Here is a 12,145-nt window from a genome sequence, read left to right on the forward strand (position 1 = left end):
AGGGAAAAGGAGAAACAGCCTCACACCTGGCTGCTACTCCTCCTTTGGCCTGACATGGGCCCCAAACACACCTGCCTCCGACCTGGGGAGAGTCCCAGGGACGGGGCGCAGCCTCGTGGGGCAGCACAGGGACTCGCCAAAGTTCTGGCGTCCTCTCTCCTTCTGGAGGAGCTACTTCTCTTTCTTTCCTCTTCTCTTCTTGCCTTCCTTCACTTCAGGAAGGCAAAAGCCCTGGTAGCGCTTAGGCACGGAAAAGAGGAGACACCTGCCAGTGGCGAGTCCCCTGGCAGGGGGCTGCGTGGAGGGGGCTGCAGGGTGAGGTGTTTACAAGGGCATCTCTTACATGAACAGCTCCTCCAAGGGAGCCGGGGGGCCCGGGAGAGGCCGTGGGTCTACTACAGACTTGTGGCAAGAGCCTGCCCCTCTGGGTGAGCTCTGCCCCTCCTGCAAACGAGGCTGCTTCCCTCCCTTCCCAGGAAGGCACACAGCTTTGTCTTCCTGGGAGGGGAAGCAACAGCCCGGGCGGTCGTGTTCTCACCTTCAAAAACTCATGGTGTCCTGCTGTGAAACCAGAGCGGGGCCTCTGCTTTCAGCCCCCACAGCCTGACCTGAGCCCCAGCAAGCCCACAGAGGACTGAGCGCGAGCACAGTGCCCTGCATCCCCCACGGCCAAACAACGTGGCCCCAAGACTCACCCAAAAGTGACCGCGCACAGGTTGGTGGGCCAGACGAGGATGAGGGTATTGCTGCATTTGATGCCAAACAGCTCCTTCTCTTCATGCCCACAGGCAGCCTTGTCCTCGTCCTCGCTGCACACCACCCACAGCTCACTGAGAGGCACCCGGTGCTTCAGCCAGAAGGTGGAGCCACACCTGCAGGGAACAAGAGCAGGCACTGACTTCCAGGTTGCCCTCGTGGCAGCAAATGCAAAGACCTTGGCTAAAATCCCTTCTCCTGCCCAGCTGTGGCCACCTCCACTGCCATTCCAGTTTACAAGAAAGCACGTGCCGCTTTGCTTTTGTGGCCCTGCCAGAGTTAAAATGAACCAGCCCGTGTCTGCTGCAGGCCAGCTGCTGTGCAGGCAGCCCCAAGGAGGCACTTTCTGCGGCAGCGGGAGCAGCTCCGGGGAGGAGTGGTGCCCTGGGGCTGGTGGCAGAGGCCGTGGTGGGGTGGAAGGACGTCTCTGGTCACTATTCTTACTTGAAGCTGGCAATGGCGATGGCATCAGGGAAGAGCAGCAGGTGCCTGTCCTTYGTGTGGTGGTGCCATGTCACCTGCACACGGTCGCTGAGGAGGAGCTGGGGGCTCCTGCTTGACACAAAGGCGCTCGGTGGCTGCTGGGGCTGGGAGGCTTCCCTGCCCAAGAGCCCGAGGTGGGCACGAGGAGCCCCACGGTGAAGGCCCCTGGGCCGTCCCTGCACGCTGGGAGCAGGGCTGGCAGCACCCCTCCCACCGCAGCAGTTTGCCCATGGTGCCCATGGCGCCGGCACGGACTCGCGCTGGTGGACGGACGCTGGTGGCYGTGGCTGAGGTCACTGTGGGTGCCGTCGTGGCACATTGTGATGCGGCAGCTGGGCCACGGGGCATCTCTGGGGGGGCACAGGCCGGGGTCTCCGGGCAGAAAGGGGAGTCTCCCCAGCTGCCTGCTGCCTCTGACCCTGCAGGATTTCCACATCTGCTGTGTGTGGCTGCAGCTGGTAGGGTTGGGGCACCACTGCTGACTCATGCTAATCACGATGTGCTCTCTAGGTCTGGGCCCCACACGCCCAGTGCCAGTGCCTGCCATTGAGAGGGTCTAAAAGATGTGCTCAGAGACTAGGAGCTGCCTTTCYGTGTTGCCGTGGTGGCTAGGGGGAGGCGAATGTTGCCTGGGACAAAGGAGGAGATGGGCTTGGTGTTTGAGGAGCGCCCGGCTTCAGCAGCTGAGTCTGTGTCACTGAAAACCCCCAATGCACAGGCCTCCGTGCACTGATCCAACAACCACTGTTGCCTTTGGAGCCTGGAAATACTTGCTTGGGAGTATAAAGGGGAGTCACCTGAAAGCCCAGTCAAGACCCCTCTGGATCCTGGCAAACTGCAGGCATGTSTGCGCTTGCTGTTATGCTGTGGCATGGTGCCAGCAACACCCAGCTGGCTCAGAGCCAGCTAGTCAAGGTGGCCGGAGCCTCCCCCACATCACTACTGGCAGTCAGCAGACTCCGCGCCAGCAGAGCCAGAACAGCACCGGCATTGGCTGCCCCCTTGGGAGAGTTGCTCTCGTATGGCTTCCCCACAGCTTGAGCAGCACACCAGACCTAAGCCCTGCATACGCTCAAGTACCTTCCTTAGTGCTGCAGCACTCCCAGCACCTCTCAGCAGACACTGGAGACAGTGATTTTAGGTGTTTGTGAGGAGAAGGTTCCCAAGACTTCTGCCTCCATTTTGCATGAGGAACTTGTTTGCATCCATGGGACACCAGTGCTTGTGGCCTGAACTTTGCCTCATACCTCTCCTTGTCTTATTTCCGTGGCCACATCTCTTCCTGGTTCTGCAGGGGTGCAGAGCGTACAGTGGGGTCCATCCACAATGCACCTCTCACTCCATGGGCTAAAATTAGAAAAATACAAACTAAATCTGAGGCGTATATCAAACATCTCTGAGAAGTGTGGTAAAGGAAAGAGTAAATGAAGATGTCTTGACTCAGAATGTACACTGAAAATTGAAACAAGAACCTCTGGAAAATGTCACTCTGATTAGCCAAGCTCAGTAATATTACATGGTAGCTAATGATAGGGAATTGTCAGGGAAAGGACCAGAGAACCTTAACTCTAGGTGATGCTACCAACTGCATCAGGAATTTAGTAGCAAGGCAACGAACGGCAAGTTTTTGCTTCTAGATGACATTCAAGCCTTTCCAGTCTTCCGCCTGCCTGCACATCAGCATGCTCTCTGCCTTGCCCAGGCTCAGGTGTTCGTGGCTCTGGCTGCTCTTTTGCTCACTTTCTGGCCAGGCTCTTCTCCATGCTTCTCTCTGCTTGGCAATCTCAAAAGTGTTGTATTAGGGAATCTGAGCAGCAGTCGGGGAAGAAAAATTACAGGACACTTGGTATGTGGAAACACTGCTCTTCGCTCTCCCCAGCTAAATGAAGGGGTGGGGTTTTTTTAATTCCACAAAGTTACTGTTTCAGATTTGCATTTCCTGTTCCTGACCCTAAACTGTCAGTCACCTTAAAGACTGTAGGGCATGAAACTAGTAAAGGACACTGCCTGCCTGCAGGCATGGTAATAATGGGAACCCACACCAAGAGCTATCTGGAAGAGGGTATTACATACAGAACTCTACTCTGCAAGATAAAGAAGATATGAAAAGGGCATATAAGCTGAGAGTTTCCGGGCAAAGCTTTTAGAAGGTCCAATGGACGTAAGCCCAGTTCTCATATTATCAAGGGAATGGTTGGCATTCCTATGGCATATAAGTGTTTAACAAAAGCCATCTTCCCAACCCCAGACAATACCTTACAAAAGATCAACATCTGTATTGCTAGATTCACGCTCTCTTAAAACCTTGTTCACTGTTAATTCAGTCACAGCTTGGCCAAAGACTAATCTCATCCCAGCAAGGGAGTGTTCAAATGCTCTTCCCATCAGTCCAAACTCACTGCCAACACTGTGCTTGTCCCCCACGTTTTGGGGCCAGGAACCTAGTGGATCCCACTGCAAGTCACTTCTGGGGAAAGGATCTGGATTTAAGGGAGATTATGGTGCTAGGCGAAGATGGGCACTGAGGTTTCGCCTTGCAATGCAGAAGGGATACAGTGAGAGCACATTGCCAGCCTGGCAGCTGAGAAGCAGCTCTTTCAGGCCTGCTCACTGTAGATGCAAGTCCTCTACCTGAGGGAATGTGTGCGTAAACAATATATGATCCCAAACCCTGAATCCAGTGAGTATTTTGATTTCAGGATTTGGTTCAAGGCCATTGCTGTCTCTTTTAGGTATATTTGTATGTTGAATATTTTTCTTTAGAAGACTGACACAAGCCAATATTGAGCTGAATTCCTTTTACTACAAAGATTGCATAACATTTATCATTGTGAAATGTGTTATTGTGTGGAGTGAGTCAAGCATGCAGAAAGCAATCATACGGAAATCTACCCATCCATCCACATACCAAAGCATTGTATATAAAGACAAGTCTGCACGTAACCATTGATAACAATAAACACTTCTCTCAGGGGTAGTGAAGCAAAAGAGGAACTAAAGAAGGTAAGAGATTTGGGCAACCAGACACAAGTCATTATTGTGCACAGGCAGCTTTAACTTTAAGATTTCTGGCAGCAGTGATCTGCAGCTGTATCTGGTGGAGGTTGCAATAGTCAAAATTTAGAAACTGTGGCTCCCATTCATCATGCTGTTCCAGCGATGATCTTTGGGGATCTCTTCAGGGCTCAGTTACTGGGTGGCGTGCTGATGGGTTTGCTTGGAGTAATAACCTGCCTGGTATCCCCACTGTGATGCGGAGCTGGCCCTGAGCCCCTGTGGCCCTGAGCTGRCTCTRTGCTGAGTGGGCTTGGACATGACTGGCAGCGGCACAGAGCTCAGGGCCAGCTACCTGCCTCTTGCTGCCCTGCCTGCACGAGTTTGGCCAGGAATGTGTGTATGCTGGTTTTTGCTGAGATATCTCAAATTCCTCTGGCTCGTTTTCCTGCTGTGACTTGGGCTTGCCTTCAATTCCCTTCACTGTAGCAATTCCTGTATTGCTTTGGTCCTGTAGCCACRCCTGTATCTTTCTTAAATCTGGCAGGTGACATGTTTCTTCAGCTGCGTGCAGTGGTGACTGCTCTGCCTGTGCTGTAATGCAGAATTGCTCAGTTTTTGCGGCTCCCCTGCTCTTGATGCCCTGAGGCTTTCCGGACATAGTGATTATGTCACTCGGTGTCAGCTTTCTGGCACTGTGGGGAATTGCCAGTTTTGTGCAAGAGTTTCCCTATTAAAGAAGTCACCTGTCCTCCTTTTGAGCGACTTCCAGACTTCAAATGTGGAGCTTTCTAAAGCTCATGTCTCTGCTGCGGTTCTTATCCTGTCCGTTCTTGAGGCCTGTGCCCTGGACAGCTACAGTGCAGCGGTCTATGAGCACAATGTCATCTTGTCAGAGGACACTGAAATACCTGTTTCTCCTGAGGATGCCTTCAAAACAAAATAAGATTTCAGGGTGAACTTACAAAGTAAAGAGAAAGATATTGTTTAGATGAGAAATATTTTCCTTTATTTCTTACTGAACAGTAAATATCAGCCAGGTTATGTTAGTTTACACTCACAGAGATAATGCAAGATCAGAGATACAGTTCTAACAGTGGATCTTTTATGAAAAAATGGAGACTATAGTAGTAGCGTGCCATTTGCAAAACAGTCACTGTGCAAAATTTGCTTTTTATATCAAAAATAGTAGAAAGTTAGGTTTAATTCATTTTCACAAAGCAGATAAATATTTCAGGTCTAAAAATACAGATTAACACAGTTCAAGGGTTAGTGCAAATCAAATTATGAATGTGCGAGGGAGGACACTTTTAGGGAAATTGCTGCAAGTATAATAAGTTATTGGCCAAGGGAAGGAGGCAAGGCAGGTCCATGTGTCTCATAACTAGAAAAGGTATAATCTACACTCTRAAGTATGAGGGCTGTACTTCGTGCCAGTTGTCTGCCTTCACCCCCGGCTGAATTTCTAAGTGATAGGGGATACTCACAGCATGGTTATGTGAAATAGTCAGCCCTAACCATGTGAGTCTGAACACATGACTCGAGAGATCAGGTTTGGAAGCTTGAAGAGGAACGTAAAAACAGGTTTTGCAAGCACTTTTTCCAGGAAGACTCTTATAGATCAGTATTGTTCTTGAATGCCCTCTTAGCCTTTTATTTACCGTCAGCATTTTAAATTTAAAATGAGATGCAATTCCTAGAAGTGATTCTTAGACCTCTTACCATAAATGAATGATCTTAGATGTTGACAGTACAATATTGTACTTTCCCAGATTTCTTAATAGATGATTATTTCAAAGCAAAGTGTTAAAAACTTTGCTCCTCTTTCTGTTCGCTTTATATACCCCATGCCCACTCCCAGGAACTACAAGGCACCAGCCATRCTCGCTTTCCAGCCTCTGGTACAGGGCACAGTTCTCGCCCTCTCAGCGCTCCAGGCCGTTGCCTGGGACAGCTTCACTGCGGCCGTGTACGAGCACTCAGTGATCCTGCCAGCACTCACTGACGAGCCTCCCTCTCCCGACGATGCTTTGGCACTGATGAACAAAAACATGGACATCTTGGAAGGAGCCATCAAGGAAGCCGCCCGACAGGTACTCGTTGTACTATTAGCACCTTCTGCCAATTCTCCTGGTTAYGTGGGTACTGGTGACCTCTTAACGGAGCCTGTCCTGCCAGGGTGCCCACATCATTGTGACTCCTGAAGATGGCATTTATGGCTGGCGTTTCACCAGAGAAGCCATCTACCCCTACCTGGAGGATATTCCTGATCCAGAGGTGAACTGGATTCCCTGCACCGATCCCAAGAGGTGAGTCCTTCTGCAGTGATTTATGTGGTTTCAAACTAGTGTCTCACAGAGAAGTGAGCTACTCTCAATAACTGCGTAAGAACTGCTAATTTTTTTAATCTTTTAAAAATCCCAAGTATTTTATAAATTAAAGTCATCACAATGAACTCTTAATTAAATGGGCATGTGAAAGGTAAAAAGCATTGAGGCAGCCTCACTTTTAAAAATTGGAAAAGGAGGAAAAGGAGGAAACTTTAGGCAAAATCATTATTTTCAAAATGTATAAGAACATGTAATGTGTTTAAAACATGTGACACGCAGTTACTGAAGTAATAATTTTGAATGCTTTTCTTCCACATCCATAATTAAATTTCAAAAATTTTTGGTTCTTCTTTCATCAAAAATGCATTAGATTTGCTCCTGCTCCAGTGCAGGAACGATTCAGCTGCATGGCCAGGAATAACTCTATCTATGTGGTGGCAAACATTGGGGACAAGAAGTCATGTAATTCTAGTGATCCCAGCTGCCCCAGTGATGGTCGCTATCAGTACAATACTGATGTTGTCTTTGACTCAGAAGGGAAACTGCTGGCTCGTTACCACAAGGTAAGGATGGGCTTTGGCATCAGCCTATTACTGATTATCTGTGTACTTTTCATCTCTTTGGCACCAATTTCAGTAGTTTGATACAATAATTTTATATAACTGTAGAATGACAACCAATCCAGGATGATCCAGTACAAGGATCTTGTGGCCAGAAGGAAAAACAGGCAAGAACATGGTTGATCAGTCATGATTCCCAGGAGCACCTCAGCTGCAGAGTGCATGTCTGATATATATAAAACACTAAAGTCTACATTTATGATAGTTAACTGAAAAGGCACGCAGCTTTCCATACAGGTAAATGGTTAGCAGGTTCCTCGTCATGGTTTTAGCCAGGCACTTTCCCAGGCGATGTCTGGGCAGAGTTCAGGAGCTAAAACTGGCTGGACATTTCCAGAAGGCAGCAGGGATGCAGGCACATGGCATTGCAGGGTTTTGCTGTAGGAACTATCCAAAATGCAGGCGCTGACACTTGAGGGTCTCTCTGCCCAGTGGTTGGGACTGCTTGGCTGCACAGCGCTGGCATTTGCTGTCCGACTCCGGAGTACTGCGGGAGGCCAGGCCCTTGGGAGCATCAGAGGGGATTCAGCCAGACCACGCTGCCAGTGCTCGCGTTTCACCACAAAGCAACTGTAGGACTTGCAGCCATGGGACACTAGATGTTGGTGCACATCCAGGCTGCCATCACAGCAGGCATCGCTAGCTCAGCCCCTCAGGGTACTTACACCAAATTTAAGCGATGCTCATTTGGCTTGTAGCGCTAAGTATGATGTAAGCAGGTGCCATGTCCCATACACCAAAGCGCACCTGCAACTTCTGTGTTTGTTACCTAATTTTAGGGGGCTTCTGGGATCTGGGTTTTACTAACTTTGATTTGCTGTCTCTGCTGAGCGATTTCAGGAGACTCCAGTGGCTACAAAAGGAGATTGAGTGACTATCTGAGATACAGACCCTGTATTTAAGGGTCTGCTTTAAGGCAGTTTTAGACAAAAAAGTAGCTATTTGTAATCTTGCCTTATTTTTAATTCTAGTATGTCATCTTCTTGGTCTACAGTATAACCTCTTTAGAGGAGAAACTCAGTTTAATTTCCCTAAAGAGCCAGAAACTGTCACTTTTGAGACACCCTTTGGGAAGTTTGGCATCTTCACTTGCTTCGACATACTTTTCCACGACCCTGCGGTGGTCCTGGTGAGCAAGTTACAGGTGGACACCGTGCTGTTCCCGACTGCTTGGATGAATGTCTTGCCTTTTTTGACTGCTGTTGAATTTCACTCTGCCTGGGCTATGGGCATGGGTGTCAATTTACTTTCAGCAAATACACACAATGTTGGTTTGGCAATGACAGGTGAGTTGCATTTAGGAAAAGGGAAATTATCTTAATGGTACTGGATTCAGAAGCAGGCAAATATGTTTTACAAATAATGAAGTCTCTGAAAAATTAAGACGACTAAAATATTCTTGATATTGTWTTGAATTTAGTAAATAACTTAAGGCAAAAAAATGCTGAACTTTCTAGGAGAGATGTAATTAGAAAGATCAAGACATTGCATTCTGGTATTTTAAAACTGATTTTTTTTTTTCAAAATGGCACAAAGTTTCACTTAAATTTTCAGCCTCTCACTTTGAAGCAGATTTTTTTTGTTTAAAAATCAATTAACAATTAAAGGGAGAAAACAAATGTCCTAAACAGAATAACCTGAAAACAAAAGGAGGGTTCCTATTTTGTATTGAACAAAACATTTTCTGTTTTTTCGTTGCTGTTGAAAAGTTAGAGATATTTATGTTTTGGTTTGATCTAAATAGATATTTCTCCCAGTTATTTTCTAGAAACTGAGAAACCATTGTTGTAGCTGCATCTGTAATCTGTAATTCTTACCTGAAGCAGAAGTGAAAGCCACAAAGGAATATTCTTGTCTGTTCTATTTCTAAGCACATTGAGTTGAGTTTAGGCCAAAGCTCTAGGTTTCTTTCTACGAAATGTAATTATCCCCATGATTTCTWTCTTTGGCAAATATGACACTTATGAAGCACTAATTTAGAATAGAAATAATCTAAGTTTTAAAAAAAATTACAGGGTTTTGTCTCATATTGCCTTTTAAAGGCTTTCAGTTCCAAAATCCAGTGAAGCACATAACCTGATCTTGGTGGTTCTGCCATTTAAAAATTCTTCTAAAACAAAGTCTGAGGCACATTTTAACGTGTTGATTTAAAGTATTTTCAAATTTACATGTTACAAAGCTTACATAGCTCCCAATGTGTACTCAATGTTTCCACATAGCTGTGTCATAATGTTTTCTGTGTGTCATTTACAGGGAGTGGGATATTTACACCAGATGGCCCCATAGCATGTCATTATGACACAGAAACCGAGGAGGGTCGTCTCCTGATAGCAGAGCTGAGCTCACACCCCTGTCTTTCTCCTACTTACCCTCTTGCTGTCAATTGGAGCTCGTATGCCACAAGCATCAAAAAATTTCCAGAAGAAAAAAACACTTTTACAGGAGCTGTTCGACGTGATATATTCACTTTCAGTGAACTCAGGCACAAAGCAGGAAATTATACTGTTTGCCAGAGAGACCTCTGTTGTCATTTGATCTACAGGATGTCAGACAAGAGTAAAGATGAAGTTTATGTACTGGGTGCATTTGATGGTCTTCATGGTTCTCTCATAAAATATCATTGGCAGGTAATTTGTTCAATGGGAGTGAGATATACATTTTCCTAGTGACTGTTAAGACACCAAAGTTCAATTAGTGAATGCATTGAATTTTAATTTTATTTTTGAGGAAAACAATGATAAGTCTTTTCAATCCAGTGTGCACCCAAAGCATGCAAAGGTTCTTGTGGCCTAAATTAAGGAATATTTCCAAAACACTTGTTCATTCCTTCATCATGAAAGCTTTTCATACTATCAAATTCAGCTCCTGATTGCTTAAAGCTGAGAAATAAGTTGCTTTTCTGTATCCTCTCCCCCACAGATATGCACGCTGCTAAAGTGTAAAAGCACAGACCTGAAAAGCTGTGGGCAGCCTGTGGAGGCTGCTCAGACCAAGTTTGACATGTTCTCCCTGAGTGGCACATTTGGCACTAACTACGTCTTTCCAGAAGTCCTGTACAGCGGGGTTCACCTGGCCCCTGGGGAATTTGAGGTAATGGGATGCCCTCGAGCTGTTTCACATTAGGTTCTCCAGGTCTTGGCAAGGGAATGATAACTGATATGGCAACAAAGTCAAACAAATCCAAGAACTACTTTCTTTGATTCTAGGGACCATAATTCGAGAGGATGTTTAAATGCATGGGTTGAGTTCGTCTTTATTGAGGAGAGATGTAAATGCTAAGGCTGAGAATCTCTTGAGTGTTTTCTTTAGCAAATATGCATTCCCACTTCAAATTCCAAATCCATAAATAATAGCTTTCAAGGAACTATTTTCTAAAGGTTTTTGTTGATGTGCATTTTAGGAGACAAAGGAATCAAATACTCTGAGTAATGTAGTTGTCCAAGCAAGAAAAATTGCTATTGAGTATCATGCATAAGGGTAGATATCCTATGAAAAAAAAAATACTGAAAGGGGGTTTTGAGGTTTTTGTAGGGGTTATAATTTTTTTTTTATTTGAAACTTCATTAAACATTTTTGCCAAAAAATGTTTTCAGTCATAAGCCTTAGATTATGTTTATGCAAGAGGCTAGATGAAATGTTAATTGATTTGAACGAGCTCTTTAAGAGCCTAGAAGAGATAACGAAGACAGTGAAATGATGCTTGAAGAGTTTTAAGAGAAGCAGCAGTGATTTTTTTGTAAGGTAGAGAATGGAGAAACACTTGCTCATACTGTATATTTGTTTCGAATTGGACTTTTGTAAAAACATATACATCAAAGGATTATCAGGTACGCTATAATGTGATCATGGTTTAATTAAAAAATATTTTATATTTTCTTACCAAATACATGCTTATTGATTGTCGCAAAGACTCTTAAAAGTTGCAGATATATGTAGTCTGTCTACAATAGTGATTTCAAATTGATCGGTAAAAAGTGACTTAGAAAAGCAACATATGGCCAGTAGACTGAAATTCTCTGTACTTCCACATGGAAAATGTTTAGGAATCTACAAATCAAAGTAGAGTTAAAATTGCTGTTCTATGTGTATCTCTATAGATAGATAGATAGATAGACAGATAACCTGCATGGCCATGTATGAGTAACTGATGAAAACTTAACAAATCTGTTGTTATCACTCATACCTTCTTATGAGGCAGAGAAAATGATCTTCCTTACAAAGATGGAGCTGAAGGAAATTTTAAAGAACTTCAGGTCCAAGGAAATGTGGGAGAGCCATGGCAGAGCTGAAAACGATACTTAAATTTTCTGAGCTCTATTTTAGTGACTTGACTGCAAAAGCATTTCCATGCATAAGTCAGAGAGAATTCTGGTTTGTTTTATTCTCGTGATTGTCTTTGACACTAAAGTACTGCATCAGAATATTTAACCTGTAAGGCCTACTCTTTCTGTACCATGTGATATTGCTACTCTGTTAGTGGAATATTAGTATTATTCTTTCTTTTTTCGACTAGGTGTTACGTGATGGACGATTGAAAAGTAAGCATAGCTCATCAAAACCACTCTTAACAGTGACCCTTTTTGGAAGGCATTATGAAAAGGACCCACCGCATCCACTGAGAACCTCCCCATAATGTAACTCCTTAATTTTTAAACAGTCACTATATACAGGATAAGAATTTCCTACCATAAGCCATCTTGCCGTGAGCTGAGGCAGTTACTCTGTGTCATTCCTGTTCTGCAACCTTGCACTTGCGGTTAGCAGCAGTAGTTGAGTTTACTTCAGAGAAAGCAATGTGACTGTTGTCTTTTGTGTACATATAACAATGGTACACATTTTTTAACAGTGCTTGAGCCACTGTAGTTATTTTTTAATAGTGTAGGGATGTTTTCTCCTGTGAAATCTTTCTCTAAAGACTTCCAAAACTTTTTTTTTTCCAAAGATACACTGTAGGTCACCAGG

The 12,145-nt window shown here is 45.1% G+C and overlaps 1 protein-coding gene across 1 annotated transcript; it reads left to right on the forward strand.

Moving 5' to 3' along the window:
- The first annotated feature begins 6,177 nt into the window (after nt 1–6,177).
- LOC112969471 (vascular non-inflammatory molecule 2-like) lies at nt 6,178–11,816 on the forward strand. Its single transcript, XM_026072826.1, has 7 exons — nt 6,178–6,326; nt 6,412–6,542; nt 6,934–7,126; nt 8,178–8,469; nt 9,437–9,810; nt 10,103–10,273; nt 11,697–11,816. The coding sequence occupies exons 1-7, from the start codon at nt 6,273–6,275 to the stop codon at nt 11,814–11,816; spliced, it is 1,335 nt and encodes a 444-aa protein (XP_025928611.1). The 5' UTR covers nt 6,178–6,272.
- Nucleotides 11,817–12,145: the final 329 nt, after the last annotated feature.

Source organism: Apteryx rowi, unplaced genomic scaffold (genome assembly GCF_003343035.1).
Source record: "Apteryx rowi isolate R43461 unplaced genomic scaffold, aptRow1 scaffold_351, whole genome shotgun sequence".
NCBI lineage: Eukaryota > Metazoa > Chordata > Aves > Apterygiformes > Apterygidae > Apteryx > Apteryx rowi.